This window comes from Anabrus simplex, chromosome 6 (genome assembly GCF_040414725.1).
Source record: "Anabrus simplex isolate iqAnaSimp1 chromosome 6, ASM4041472v1, whole genome shotgun sequence".
NCBI lineage: Eukaryota > Metazoa > Arthropoda > Insecta > Orthoptera > Tettigoniidae > Anabrus > Anabrus simplex.
In genome coordinates this window covers 287,581,519-287,598,049 of record NC_090270.1, presented here as the reverse complement: position 1 = coordinate 287,598,049, position 16,531 = coordinate 287,581,519, and the positions used below count along the sequence as shown (strand labels likewise).

The window sequence follows — 16,531 nt, the reverse complement described above, 5'->3', positions numbered from 1 at the left end:
ATCCTCGATTTGCAACTAGTGTTGTGGCCTCATTTAGTTTTATACCTCTTATCTTTAAATCGTTAGAAACTGAGTCTAACCATCGTCGTCTTGGTCTACCTCTACTTCTCTTACCCTCCATAACAGAGACCATTATTATCCTAGGTAACCTATCCTCCTCCATTCGCCTCACATGACTCCACCACCGAAGCCGGTTTATGCGTACAGCTTCATCCATAGAGTTCATTCCTAAATTAGCCTTTATCTCCTCATTCCGAGTACCCTTTTGCCATTGTTCCCCATGTTTGTACCAGCAATCATTCTTGCTACTCTCATGTCTGTTACGTCTAACTTATGAATAAGATATCCTGAACCCATCCAGCTTTCGCTCCCGTAAAGCAAAGTTGGTCTGAAAACAGACCGATGTAAAGATAGTTTCGTCTGGGAGCTGACTTCCTTCTTGCAGAATACTGTTGATCACAACTGCGAGCTCACTGCATTAGCTTTACAACACCCTGATTCAATCGCACTTACTATATTACCATCCTGGGAGAACACACAACCTAAATACTTGAAATTATCGACCTAGCTTTGTATCACTAATCTGACATTCAATTCTGTTGAATTTCTTACCTACTGACATCAAGTTAGTCTTCGAGAGGCTAATTATCGCATACAAATTCTAAATCATTAAATTCATGAAGTATTTAAAATTTGAACGGAAGCAGCGCTTCCAATACATCCATGGACACTACCCGCTTGGTGATTATTGAAACGCTCATTCACAATGGCTATTAAAGCGGACGAAAACCAACACCATACCGTATGACTATGCTGTTGTAGTTGGTAGTGGTGCTGGTACGTTTCTACAGCAAACACGGGACCAGAAGGGACGCATTTTACAAATATATAAAGGACCGAATATAAACATACTCGGCCCAATATTTCATGTTCGGTTGTACCACACAATACTGCTTCACAGAGATGTTTGGTGGATTATCGATGCAGCCAGGCGTTAGATTATTGCTTTTAGTCTACGGTTGGCGCCCCTGACATGGGAAGTCTCATTTTATCATTATCCATCAAAGAATGTCCTATTAATGCCCTTGCCATCCCGATTCACTTCTTCCTGTTTACCTCTTGAATTCAAAGTTATTTCCATACTTGTTCAGAGTCTATTCTATGACAATACAAAAGTTCTTGTTCTCACGTCGGCATTTGGATGTGGAATTGCGCGTGAAATGAATTGTAAATAGATCTGCTGTGTGAACCGTGCGAAAGTACTTCCCGTATTATAGATTAATCAAGCATCATACAACTGTTTTGTAAGTGTAATGAAAGTTACACACTGTTTTGTGTAACAAGAAAGTGGCACGCAGAAAAATTCCTGCGTAGATCTTCCTTGTTACGTAGGGAGGACAATATTTTTACCGATCTACGTTACAAACACAGTTTTAAATCAATAAAATGTGAATGGTAGCAATGTTTACGCTTAGTCTGCACGTCTCCAGGGATGAACATACGATAGGTGCATCGCTAGGGTAGCCCAGGAACTGCCTAGCCGAGGTAGTAAAGCCGTGCTCTGTTTACCAGGAAGGATATGGGTTCGATTCTCCATCAGGCAAACGAAACATGTAGAATTTCCTCTTCTGGACAGGCACATGGCCCTGAGGTTCACTCAGCCTGCACGAAAAATGAGTACCAGATGACAAAGACGGCCGGTTATGGAGCTAATCACTCCATCCCACTTAGTTCCAAGATTGAAGTTCAATTCGCACGCAATTCAAGACATAGAATAGCTCCCTACCACACCAACACGCAGTCTTCTGTGCGGGGAAGACACCCTCCCATCTTTGTTAGAGGGCCTGCACCCTGTCAGTGAAATCCTCATCTTATTCTAATACAGAATGAGAGCGTAATTTTCATGGATGTCACTCTTGGACATGTTTATTTTCTTTAAATAACTCCATTATTTTTTAAATAAGCGTTGAAAGCGAGACCGTACCACTCCAGTTTTAAGTGGAATCCAAACCACAGGACACTTTTCTCTTCAGAATCGCACATGCATTGGCTGAGACTCGAGCCACGCCGCCACATTAGTAAGAAGAGAGTGACAATGCCATATGGATAATATACTTAAACGTTAAAGTATTTGATGTGACGACAAACTATTACCGGAATAATTAAAATTATTGGTGTGTTTAAATATTGTTTACTTAAATTTTAACGACAGTGTATTCTCTTTCTCCACCCGGCTAAATCAAAAGCTTAGATCTATAATACATCATCATTATCAATCACCACTGATCTGCATTTAGGGCAGCCGTCAAGGTGGCAGATTCCCTATCTGTTTTCTTAAATCATTGCAAAGAAATTAGACTTGTATTGAACACTTCCCTTAGTAAATTATTGCAATCCCTAACTCCTCTTCCAAAAAACTAATATTTGCTCCAATATGTCCTCACGAATTCCAACTTTAATATTGCGATTTTTCCTGCTTTTAAAAACACCACTCACTCTCATTCGTCTACTAATGTCATTCCACCATCTCTCCACTGACAGCTCGGAACATACCACTTAGTCGAACAGCTCGTCTCCTTTCACCCAAGTCTTCGCAGCCCAAACTTTACAACATTTTCGTAACGCTAATATTTTTTGTCGGAAATCACCCAGAACAAATCAATCTGCTTTTCTCTGTTTTTTTTTTTTTTTCAAAGAAACGCAGCTCGATTTAATACATAATTCACTTGTTGAATGAGTGCTGTAAGAGTACCCTGAAAATGCCTGCATATTTGTCACTTGAAATAAGGCATGATGTACATTAGACTCGCTAAATACACGTTTCGCCTCTGCTTATTGGTTCCTTTTGTGTCCTTAGGGTTTCAATGGACGCCTGGCGTTCGCCATCGCTGCCGCAGCACTTGGATCATCCTTTCAGCATGGTTATAACACTGGCGTCGTCAACGCACCCCAGAATGTAAGTTATTAAAATATCATTCAGTTAGATTAGAACAGATCATGCTAAAGTTTTAAATGTAGCAAAAGCTTTTCAGTTTGTCAAACACACAGCAATTTCAATATAACTATAACTATACTAGGATATATAACACTATAAACATTCCTTATCAAAATACACACTGTTATACAAAGAATGACATGTTTCGTTCTACAAGAGCATCCTCAGATTCTATCAAATCACTTAAAACATGTGTATATATGTACAGTATTGTTTACATTGCATAAACTTGTCAATGATAGAGAGTTTAGTGATAATATGAACCAGTATTGACAAATCATAAATTTACAAGCATTAATATAATGATAAACTTCTGTACTTATCTATAAGTTTTTCATTATATTACTTATCTAGAAGTTTTTCATTATATTGATACTTGTTAATTTATTATTTGTCAATACTGGTTCATATTATCACTAAACTCTCTATCATTGACAAGTTTATGCAACATAAACAATACTATACATATGTAGGCATGTTTTAAGTGATTTGATAAAATCTGAGGATGTTCTTGTAGAATGAAACATATCATTCTTTGTATAACAGTGTGTATCTTTTACAGGTATGTTTATAGTGTTATACTTTGTATTGAAATTGCTGTGTGTTTGATGGACTGAAAAGTTTTTGTTACCTACATTTAACTAAGTTGATACTGAAAAGTATGGCTTCATTCTTAACAAAAGTTCCAAATAATGTTTTCTTGAATTGCAGCTTATTGAAAACTGGATTACTGATGTTGAATACAATCGGACAGGAGAAGTGGTGACTCAGAGTAAAGTTACTATGATATGGTCCATTGCTGTATCCATCTTTTGTGTGGGAGGTATGATTGGTGGCTGTATCACAGGAATTGTAGCTGAGTGGTTTGGTCGCAAAGGAGGCCTACTTCTCAACAATATATTGGTCATAGCGTCTGCAATACTTCAAGGTCAGTGACTTTATCCAATTTGGCTATATTTTATGGTTGTTTTTTATACAAGTAACTTCAATACCCTTTTACACATGATCATCGATATTACGAATAGATTTATTTATCTCTAGCAGAGGTTCTCAAATTTCTCACTGAAAAGGCCCACTTGAAGTTAGAAAGGAAACATCCACATTGATATTATAAAATGAAATTGATCATATGTGTATTTGTATAATTTCATAATAGCCTTCAGTTTTCACCTCAGTAAGAAAATACACTATTTAGATCTTACAACACATGTACATTATTATTATTATTATTATTATTATTATTATTATTATTATTATTATTATTATTATTATTATTATTATTGCCATTAAGACAGTGGTTGAACTTGAATGTTATGTGATTATTCAATTTTGTTTTGTTTTTACCTTTTCTCTTCTCAAAATCTCTTCCTTCTTTGACCGTGTTCTTGTTTCCTTTGTTCAGTCCATACTTTCCTTACTCTTACTTTAAATTTTGTATTCATAACTTTATTTCTGAATATGTTTCTTTCATTTATCATTGTCTTGTCGATACCTGCTTCTTGTAGATCTTCTTCTATTTCTTCCAGCCAATTGTTTTTCCTTTATTGAGCTATCAGCCACTGTACATCAGAAATCCTCTTTGTCAGTCTGCTGCTATCCATGCTATGTAGGTGCCGATAGAACATTAGTCAGCATTTTCTGATCATGTTTGTGAGTCTGTCTGTGTATTCAAATAGTTCTTTAGTTGGTATCTCCATCCATATACCATCTCTGTGTATTGCTCCAAAAATCTTTCTGAGGATTTTACGTTCTATTTTTTCTATCACTATGATACCTGATTTTCAAATTGTGGTTGTTTCTGAAGCGTAAAGGGCTTCTGGTGGTACAACTGTATTGTAGTGCCTGAGTTTGGCCTGTCTTGATATGTTTCTTTTATTGCAGTGTGTCCATGTGAGTTTATACCCTTTCTGAAGTTTGGTTGCTCTGTCTGTGTTGGATGCCTTATTTGTTCCTCCTATTTGGCCCTCTCTTACACTTAACCACATTTTCAACAGTGTTCTGCAGATATATTAACTTATAATTCAGCAGAATTGCATTATGTTGCATTCTACATAGTAAAACAGGTCTATTCAGTTAGATTTCCCGTTGGGCCACTTCGAAAGACTTGTAATGACAGGTGCGCGACACTTACTGATTACAAAGAAAGACATTGCTTACATATTTACAATTGGAGGTTTTTTACTTTATATGACAATAACAGGGATAGCGTAGACATAATATGCAATTGTATCATACTTTACCTGGAGAAACTATGTAAATTACATAATTACAAAATATGCATGTAAATGACATTTTCATACTAACTAATGTGAGAAGTGGTATTTTTTTCTCTTAATATCTTGGTAAACTGAGGTTCATATGATGTCAGTACATAAATGTAGGACCAGCAGTTCATTACTTCATTTTTGTTAGGTACTGTAGTGGCCATCCATTCTGAGGGGCCTGGACAGGGATTTTAACCACACCTATTTAATTTCTCTAGCATGGGGACTGGTGTTTGTGTTTATTTTAACACACATCTTCATTTACACACCACGCACTATACTATTGTTTTTTAAATTTTATTCTTGGCTTTCGGTCTTGCGACCATGCAGCCACCATACACATATACATGAATAAGACAATGAATGGGATTTAGAAGAGAAGCATATGAGAAACAAATAAAACAGTCACGACTGAAAGAAAAAACACATGCAGAAACATATTAAAGAAACAGTCAACATCTCTGAAGGTCTAAGAAACGTTCACTATACTATTAACCACCTCAGAAACACGCAACACTGAATATGTACCTCCTCATAGAATTTGCGTCAGGAAAGGCATCTGGCCATAATGCTGACTACAAGAATAAGGATAGAAAGAAGATGGGAGCAAAAAAAACACACACATGAAAGTTTGTGTTACCTAAATTGTGTATTTCACTACATATAGCCTAAACGGCAGTTCATTATGTTAGCATATACATATAGTAAGCACTATAATAATGACGTGTGGTCTCCGAAGAGGCTTGGTGCAGGTCTTTCGAATTGACGCTGTATAGGCGACCTGCGCATCTGTGAGGATGGGGTCCTACCTATGGTGATTTCTAATGATCTAGTAAACACTAAGTACAGTATTGAAAAGGAATTATCTACAAATTTTTCCTCAGATTTTAAGAATGATTTAAAAGTATGTTTATATGCTACAATAGGCTATAATTTTGTGACTAATCTTATTGTTCTGGATTTCAGGTTGCTCTAAACCTGCAGGTTCATACGAAATGATTATCATTGGCCGATTTCTCATTGGTATTAACTCGGGCCTGAATGCAGGCTTGGCACCAATGTACCTTTCAGAGATTTCACCTTTGCATCTTCGTGGAGCGGTAAGCGTTTTTGTACTTTGCCACTTATTATCATAGTATTTCAGTTCTTATTTACATTGTTGTTCTCTAATAAGATTGTCTGAATAAGTATATTTAATTTCTTGCACCAGATATTTTATACACAGTGATCTAGAGCAGAATTTACTGCAGTTTTATGAGTTCAAGGCCCTATCAGTATAGTATACCATGAGCTAGATCAGACATTCTCAAATTTTCTTAAGGGCCACTTACATTGATTTTGCAATGTCTAAGGTATTCAAGGGCAAAGAGTGGGAAAAAAAAAAAAAAAGCAGAAATAAGATCGGGAAATGAAGTAACAGAATAACGTAACTTTAATTTCCTTTGTAGATTGAAACACATGAAAGTAATGGAGGAGTGAAACATCGCACTGAGTCAGTTATTGCAGTTATGTCAGATATTACCTGTCCAGACGTGACTAATTTGGAAATAAAGACCGTACTGTAGAAACCTAATAGAAACAATTATGAATACCCTTCTCATTTCTGACATTTTCATGGCAGGCCAGCAAAAATGTGGTTCATGGGCTGCCTATTCAGTAGGCCTGCTAGCTCAAAAAATTGGAGCTTAGAACATGATTTTGAATGTTTTCTTTTTTAAAATGTAATTTTCATTCAGTTATGTGAGCATATATCCCTTATTAGCTCCTTCTGTGTACCATTGGTAGAGAATCACCAGTCAGTTCCCAAGATCACAGGTGCAAATCCATCTTTTAAAAGGTCTCATCAGTTTTCCCATATCATACGATGTTAGCAGTTGATGTTTGCCCGACTAAATCAATTAAAAATCAGAAGTCACCCAGTAAAATTCCAGTTGCACTGGAAAACATAGATTGGAAACTATAGTGGTCCATCAGACCAATCATTGATTACTGGTTCTTGGAATAATAAAAGCCTTCATTTGTCAATAAAACTTGAACTAACTCTTACTTCAATACCTGCTGTCTTATAATGACACTGTATTCCCAAAACCTTGCCTTTCATGAATGAAGTATAGTATTTTGTACCTTATGGTTCATGTCAGAGATTTATTGCTATTTTCTTCACTGGAATGGATAATAAACATGTAATAATATATGATTATATTTTGGCCAATATTTAATAGATTGTGTGTAAAGTTGCCCCTTTTAAAAGCTTCGAACACTTCAGTTGGTTTATTTCTACAAAGTAGCCTACAGGTTTACACAAATTCCTCTTTCTGTGGTTTTGTGACAAGGACCCCTCAAATTTTAAAGGGCCAATAGCCTATTTTCTCCATACCTACATCGGCCTTAGTAATCATCTAAGTACATTTTCTTTTCAGCTATCATTGTCATCATCTTCACCATCACCATTACCCACGCGGTAACCATGATTGTTAAGGCATCAAGTCTATAAGATCTGATGCTATGGTTAGCCAGTTCGAGTCCAGTTGGTGAAAACCATTTTTACCATCTACCCAGCAGGGTAGAAGAAAGGGTGGTACCAAGCTCGATAGCTGCAGTCGCTTAAGTGTGGCCAGTATCCAGTAATCGGGAGATAGTGGGTTCGAGCCCCACTATCGGCAGCCCTGAAGATGGTTTTCCGTGGCTTCCCATTTTCACACCAGGCAAATGCCAGGGCTGTACCTTAATTAAGGCCACGGCCGCTTCCTTCCAATTCCTAGGCCTTTCCTATCCCATTGTTGCCGTAAGACATATCTGTGTCGGTGCAACGTAAAGCAAATGGCAAAAAAAAAAAGAAAGGGTGGTACAGTTTCTAATCACTAGATTGAGTGCCAAAAGCTTGGATTCAGTTACAAACCTCTCCGCAGTGTTCACATGAAGTGAAGTCATATACGCTGCTGGTGGTGTATTCTTCCATTGGACGGCAACATAAAGACTTGAGCAGATCTCTTGGTGTTATTAACCTGGAGTAGGCTATGAGCTAATACCAGGTTTCACCTTGTCCCTACCTCATTATCATAATCATCACACACCCAAATGTGCAGACCACCCATGGACATCAAATAGAATGACATGCACCAATAAAAGCCATACACTAACATAAAATCATCATCGTCATCGTCATGTTTAAATGTGACTACTCTGTGTCATCAGCATTTTACATGTTAAAAATGGGACAAAATTCTTTATCTTAAAGAAACGGATCACAGAAAATTGTATGAATTTTTTAATGAAATGAAATGGCATATGGCTTTTATTGCTGAGAGTGTCCGAGAACATGTTTGGCTCACCAGGTTCAGGCCTTTGGATTTGACGCCCGTAGGCAACCTGCATGTCATGATGAGGATGAAATGATGATGAAAACAACACATACACCCAGTCCCATGCCAGCAAAATTAACCAATGATGGTTAAAATTTCTGACCCTGTTGGGAATCAAACCCGGGACCCCTGTGACCAAAGGCCAGCACGTTAATCATTTAGCCATTGTGCTGAACCATTTTTCAATATTTCATGTTTTGAAGGAATTCCATATAAGAGTGCTAGATTGTTATAGACTACTCAGTTATATTTAAACTTATTTTCTGTTAAAATAAAAGTATATTACTAGTCCACCTTAGTCAATACACAAATGTGTCTTAAAGGAAACTTTTCTTTTACTTTACAGTCAATACGGAACAACTCCAATATGAGATTCTTATTTCCTATTCTTTGTTTGTAAATGTTGCAGGTGGGGACAGTGTACCAGCTAGTCATAACCATCTCCATCTTGGTGTCCCAGATCTTAGGTCTTGGTTCAATTTTAGGAACAACTGATCACTGGCCTGTACTCTTAGCTCTGACAGTAGTGCCAGGCCTGTTTCAACTCGCTACTCTTCCAATTTGTCCAGAATCACCCAAATACTTACTGCTAAGCAAGGGAAAGGAAATAGAGGCTCAGAGAGGTAAGTTTGTTGGTTTATGACCTAATAAATACTCGGTAATATTTAACTTCTCATGAATGATTATTGAAATTTGAGCTTAATTTGTTCTTAACTAGAATGATTATGTGTTAAAAGTTGCACAAATTCTATTATTTGCAGTTTAATTCATTTAGAAAGTAACTCTTTCAGGTAATAATTACAAGCAGTGATTTTTTTTCTGCTGGTATGCAGTGAGACACAGTTACCCATGTTTCTTTTTAAAGAACTTACAGAAGAACTTTAAGGAATTTATTGACAGAGATTATTATAAATATTCCATCAGATGGTACTGTGTTCACAAATTGAATTTTCAGTTTCGATTTTGACAAGTTGGTATCATGCTTACTTGCTTCAAAGGCTTCATAGTTCTGTAACACAGCTGGGAACAGGAAGTTTGTTCACTTTCCGATTGTTTCCAGTGTCAACCTATCAATTCTATATCCATTCTGCAACATGCATGTGTTCATGGGATTTGATAATATATCTCATTAAAGTTAAATCACTGTGATCATTGTTCAAAATGAGTAAAATAAATAGTTTCTTTATTCAGTAAGGAAAATGAACGAGGTTGAAGAAGTAGAAACCATTCAGTTTACTACTACTACTACTACTACTACTACTACTACTAATAATAATAATAATAATAATAATAATAATAATAATAATAATAATAATAATCGTATGGCCTCAGCTACCGTGTGCAGACATTTCAATTTGACGCCATCTGGCTGTCTTCTCATCAATTTCGACGTTCTGTTTTACTCTAGGCCCACTAGCTGGCAGACCGAGTAAACCGGAACTCTCCTGGGCGTCTATAGCTGAGATTTAATGAATTTTGTCAGGTAAACACCAAATGTGTCACCAGAGATCTTTTACATGCCGACATCGTACGACATGGAGTGTCGATTGGACTTTTTTTCTGCCCTTCAAAAATTTGACTACCTCTGCCGGGTTTGAACCCGCTATCTTGGGATCCGGAGGCCGACACTCTACCACTGATCTACAGAGGCAGCTAGTTTACTAATGATCCTGTACAACACAAAACTAGCATAAAAAATGCACGTGGTGAAGAGGATCACGAAAGTAAGACCGAATATTTGTGGGGTCAAAAGGAAACAGATTGTGATAATGACTGACTAGACCACTGGGCACTTTAGCAAAAGATACAAAAATAAATGAAAATATTTAGGCTCTTGTGAGAGAAAGGAGTGGAAGGTGACAAGGGTGTATCGGAATATATGATAGAAGTGTGGAAGTTGCTGTAATAGCACCTACATGGTGAGTACTGGTACCTTTTCTCCCAGAAAGAGAGCACTAGTTACAAGTAATGGAGAGGAACAAGCAGTACAGTACAATTTGCTCTCTGTCGTACCGACACAGATAGATCTTATGGCGATGATGGGACAGGAAGGGGTTAGGAGTGGGAATGAAGCAGCTGAGGCTTTAATTAGGGTACAGCCTCAGCATTTTCTTGGTGTGAAAAGAGGTAAACATGGAAAACCATCTTCAGGGCTGCCAACAGTGGGGTTTGGACCCACTATCTGCCAAATGCAAGCTCACAGCTGTGCGCCCCTAACAGCACAGGCAACTCGCTCGGTAGAGCAATAAGCAAGTGATAAATCAAGACCTATATAGAAACACAGGAGCATGAAAAGTAACACGTAATAGGATAAACACAATGACAGGTTAGTTGGGAAGAGGGAGGAGTACAGAAACGAGACAAACATGAAACATTAAAGGACAAGGACAATCTTCACACCTTCATATACTGCTGTCTTCAAATAGGTAGGCTCACCCATTAATAATCCTTCAAAAAGTAGGTAGGAAGGGAGAAGAAGGAGGATGAAGAGGTGTTGGTTTTTCCTTCACTCATATTAAATGTCAAAAAAAAGTTTTTCCCTTTTGCTCAGATCCACTATATCTCGTAATATCACTCCTGCTGTAGCCAGTCCTTGTTGCGAATGGTATGAAAGCATCATCCCTGGGTCAGTTAGTGTGCTCATTTCAGTGGATTCCACTTTCCAGTACAGCAACGAAATCAATGGGACTACCTTACTCCTCATTTCCTTAGTATGCCTCTTTAGTGAAACCTAGGATATCTGTGACAGCCGTGGTGGAACTATTGAGGATCAAATTAGCCTTGAGGCTGAGTACTAAACATGTACATCTTCTGTTCTCTCTCTAGCTCCAGCTACATCCTTTTCTTTTCAAAACCGGACAAGTTTGTTTCTGCTTCTCAGCTCCATCTGGAGGGTGGGTATGAACACTTATTGGAGGGGCATTTGACACATCTGTCTTGATGTGGGAAGTGGAGGATAAGTTGACATAACTTAGTTAAGGTGGTGGTGATTATTGTTTTAAGAGAAAGTACAACTAGGCAACCATCCTCTATGCAACATTAATCAGAGAAAAAAATGGAAAAATGGGATATGACACTTTGAAAAATGAAGCTATCAGCCAAAGAAAGGCAAAGGCCACGAAGGGCTTGAAAATGAAAGATTCCCTAGGCCTTGAGTGCTCTGATACCATCAGGGTGAGAAAAGAACAAGAGTTCAGCAAGGGACGTTGGGTAGGATAGATGAAAGTTAGGAGTTTGGCACAAGTAAGTGGAAGCAATGCCAGTACTCAGGTATGGGCCCTGTGATCGCCAACCCACGCTCCCATGGGGCCCCTTTTAGTTGCCTCTTAGCATAGGCAGAGGATACCGTGGGTGTTATTCTACCGCCCCCACCCACAGGGGGAAGGAGCAGAGTACTGGAATCAATTTTATACTTTATGAGGAGAGGTAAAGGAAGGGTAGAAGAATTTATGTCTCAGAGAGGTTCAAGGGCACTATATAAAAGTTTGTGAATCCTTGCTTTATTATATAAAACAATTTTACAATAATAATCTTTGCATTTCTTCAACCAGTAAGGTTGGTCTGCTGGAAATTCTAATCGATTGTTTTGTGAGATTCTTTTCAAGCCGATTTTACCATCATGTGATATAAAAAGTAAATGAAATGTGTCACTTTGTGTTACAGCTTTATCATGGCTGAGAGGTACCATTGAAGTGCATGATGAGATGGATGAGATGCGCACCGAGTACGAGTCTATGAAAATGGTTCCGAAAGTGACATTGAAAGAAATGTTTGTTAATCCTGCACTCCGCATCCCACTGTTCATCTCCATGATGCTTATGGTGGCTCAGCAACTTTCAGGTATCAATGCTGTAAGTATCTGCACAAGAAACAATAGAAAACTAACTTTGGGTTGTGTTTATTCTAGAAGTACTTTTGTAAGAGAGGATGTGGGCAGTAGCGGCAATTGGGAATATGAAGTGGGGGGGTGGGGGGTGGGGGGGGGGCAAAGAATGTTCAGACAACAAAAGATACCCAGGTGTGTGGGATATAGTGAGGGGGGGACAGGGTATATACATTAAAAAAAGCAAATGCCGACAGAAATGTAAGTGTTAACAGTTTACCAACTAAAGAGCAGTAATAACAGTTTTTATATATTTTGATTCAATACTATACAATAAAACTTTCACCAAAGGAAGAATATTATACATATATTACAATTAAATTGAAGTATGGCATGATTATAAAATTAAAAATCATCTAATATTTGACTACACACTAAGAAGCTAATAGACACTAAAGAGCCTGCCCGACTGACAAATGCGCACAGCAGGCGGGTGAATCGTACCTCAGTGTCTATGATCTTGGCAATAAAAATCTGCTGCCCTTCCTCATAGCACATGCTAAGTCTCCACTATTTGCTGTGACGTTATAAAAATCGGTTAGCTGCGTCGAACGACATTTTATGCATATTTCTGCTAATATTTTGTTAATAATTTAAAAATAAAGGAAGGAATTAGCTGATAAGACAACAGGACTTGTACTATTTTTAAAATAATTTCTATAATTCTTAGTTTCTGCTGGCTAAAATGGACAAAAATATGTAATGCTAGTGGATGTGGGCTAATACAGGGAAGCATGCTGTCACCACTATTATTTATAATGGTATGGATGAAATTGTGAAGCAGTCAAAGGAAGCATTTAGTGAAAGAGTGATGTAGTTACTGCTATTTAGTGATGATATTGTGGTGCGGGGAATGGACACCGAGGAAGTACAAGAATAACTGCAAATACTGATTGAGAGAATTGTGAAATAGGCATAAAATTGAGTGTGGAGAAGAGCAAAATTATTGCGTTAACAAGATGTGACAGAGTAGCGAAAGGAATCATAAATGTTGAAGGTCAGAACCTTGAAATTGTGGACAGCTTGAAATACTTGCAAAGCAAAACTGATGCAAAATGCAAAAGATTAGCAAAAGGGTACAAGATGTACCAAATGTCAGAGGGCCCTGGGTTCAATTCCCAGTCAGGCCAAGGATTTTAACTAGGTACTTATCATTAGTTCCTGTGGTTCAGGGACTGGGTATTTTGTTGACTCAATACACTTCTCTTCATATATACAGAACACAACACTCTGCACGACAGACCACCACAGAAACATATAATAGTGAATACATCCCTCCACGCAGGGTTGGCATCAGAAAGGACATCTGGCTGTAAAACTGGGCCAAATCCACACCAAGCGCTGACTCCAATAGATTGGGATTAAGGCCAGGAAGAATTTGAAAATGTGATCTTAGTAAAGTTTTATACCTCATTATTACTGTCAGTAAAATGTTAGCCAAGGCATATTGTCAAATTCTTTAAGAGTGTTCTTGTTTAATTGAATTGTTGATCTGTCAATATTTATATACTTTATTTGAAATATATAGCATACAATTGTAATTATTGAGAATTCTTGTAATGATATGTTACATTATTTCTCCACAGGTAATGTTCTTCTCCACAAAGATCTTCGGCATGGCTGGACTTGATGATGAAAATTCGCAATATGCTACGCTCGGCATGGGTTCTGTAAATGTTGTAATGACACTTGTATCGCTTGTACTTGTGGAGAAGGCTGGACGTAAGACACTTCTATTGGTGGGATTTTCTGGCATGTGTATTGACACCGTACTGCTTACGATCACTATGGCCTATGTGGTAAGTTGAAAAGATTGGGAAAAAAGTATTCATTTGCAGCACAGTACATATTATCCTTCTTGTTTTCATTGTTTCCCCTTGTCTTTTTTCCTATTGTCCCCTATTCCCACACTTACCAGTAATTGGTCTATGTTTTAATGTGTGTTCTTATTCACATTCCTGTCTCTGTATATTGCTGCCCTAGTTCAGTACTCAGACCGTCAAAACTGAGATTTTGAGGTATAAACAAGGATACATAGCCTTCCAATTTTATACTATCTTGTATCCCAGTTTGTTCACACTCTAAGAACAATGTCTTAGGCCAGGGCCAACCTGGAACAAATGTTGGGTATCTCTTTCTACAAACGTTTATGTTTATTTAGGTGCATTTGCCAATTTCAAGTCAGAAATCATGCAGTTCTTTTCACTATCTTACTTTACATTGAGCATTATTATGAAAAAGAACCATTCAAGAATGTTCTCACCCAGTTAATAGTACTGGTAGTAAACAATATATTCATGGCCAATTCTACACATCATATCTGTGTTTCAGAGAAGACAGTGATAAATCCTTTAATTATTTCCATACATCTGCAGACTCCTTTGATGAACTTCTGTCTCATATAAAGAACTCTTCATCCGTAAATATACAAATGTGAAATGTGGAATTCTGCCAAAGGAGATGCTAACAATTCCATTAAGGCAAATACTATCACAGTATTTTATGTTTTTATAATAAAGGGTCTTGGCATTCTGCACATTTATTTAAAAGAAATGTTAATTCTCAATCAATTAATAAATTACATTAGTAGATGAAGAAAATATCAAGATTGATTTTAGTTTTTAATTTGCCAATCTTATAAAATTAAGTATCACGTATTGACACTCGGTTATACATTAACATTTTGATATCCACAAATAGAACAGGAGCTTCTGCAAGTGATCACTGACCAACGGTCGCGTTAATAGCTCCAGCACACTTTGTGAGAAACTGCACCGCATGTCATAACTTCCAGCGTCTGTTGTAGCGTGACCATACAAATTGAAAATATGAAGTGCGTTGCAGCATTCACAGCAATCGACAAATGTTGGTTGTGTCGTTCCAACAGTGTAATGACTAATTAAACTAGAAAGGACATGCTAAAGTGTGTTACAAAATCTGTCAAATAACTGCTCCTTTAGCTCCAGCCTTAATGTTTTCTTAATACTTTTCCCAAATTACTGCATAAAAATTAAATGTTTAAATATTGGATAGCAAAAACAATCTTATAAGGGGCTGAAAAGAAATGGTTGATTTTGATGAAGCAGAGAAAGCCCATTATAGCCTATTTATATGAGGATGACAATTTATAAAGATATAATTCTCTCTTGCTCTCTAACCTGCAATTGTGTTTCTTCTAATATGTGTTCCTGTCTTTCTTTGTATAGTATTCTTTCACTTGTATGGCTGACATAGTATATTTATTTTATTTTATTCAGGATGGTGGTCCAAAGTGGGTGTCATACCTTTGCATCCTGTTCGTCATTGTCTTCGTCATCATGTTCGCCACAGGACCTGGATCTATACCCTGGTTCTTAGTATCCGAGTTGTTTAATCAATCAGCTCGACCTGCCGCTACAAGCTTGGCTGTTGCCATTAACTGGACAGCAAACTTTATTGTTGGAATAGCATTCTTACCCATACAGGTATGTACTTCATTAAGTTCTTTTCTTTATCCTTGTAAGGCAGAGCTGCTCATAGAAAGTAGATTCATCAAACCCTTTCAAAATATTGGACTAGCATCATCTCTTTTACTGGATGTAACAAGATTCAAACTATACTTGCTATACTTGAAAATACAGTACACTTTTTAAAAATCTATGAAATAGAAGCATCCTTGTAAAACTGGTCTGGTTTCGAATTCATTGTTCAATAATTGAGGTAGTGATTAATCTAAATTATATAGAAGACTCGTCAAGGTTGAAATGAAGGTTGCATTAAATAATATGGATCTTGTAAATTGCTGTGGAAAATGTTGCAAAATTTGGAAGTCTGGAAGGAGAAGAAGAAGAATTGAGAAAATAAAGTGAAAATATGACGAGGGCCTAAAGTGTAAACAGGGAAAGATAGTAAACACACTCACCCCCTTTTTATTTCTCACAGCTGACGCCCCTCAAGTGGTGTGACTGATCTTAGCGGCTGCTGTTGCATGTCTAGTGTTGTAACTGTGTGCCTTGTTGCGCGAGGCAGCTTGATCGCTAGGGGGAGG

General features: G+C 37.4%; 1 protein-coding gene across 2 annotated transcripts in view; it reads left to right on the top strand.

Moving 5' to 3' along the window:
- LOC136876471 (solute carrier family 2, facilitated glucose transporter member 1) overlaps positions 1-16,531 on the top strand; it is a 447,688-nt gene that overhangs the window by 424,001 nt on the left and 7,156 nt on the right. For both annotated transcript variants that reach the window (XM_068228447.1, XM_068228448.1), the window contains 7 exons: positions 2,858-2,956; positions 3,707-3,923; positions 6,226-6,359; positions 9,031-9,244; positions 12,285-12,472; positions 14,091-14,303; positions 15,762-15,968. In XM_068228447.1, coding sequence (XP_068084548.1) covers positions 2,858-2,956; positions 3,707-3,923; positions 6,226-6,359; positions 9,031-9,244; positions 12,285-12,472; positions 14,091-14,303; positions 15,762-15,968 — 1,272 coding nt within the window. The remainder of the gene's footprint in view (positions 1-2,857; positions 2,957-3,706; positions 3,924-6,225; positions 6,360-9,030; positions 9,245-12,284; positions 12,473-14,090; positions 14,304-15,761; positions 15,969-16,531) is intronic.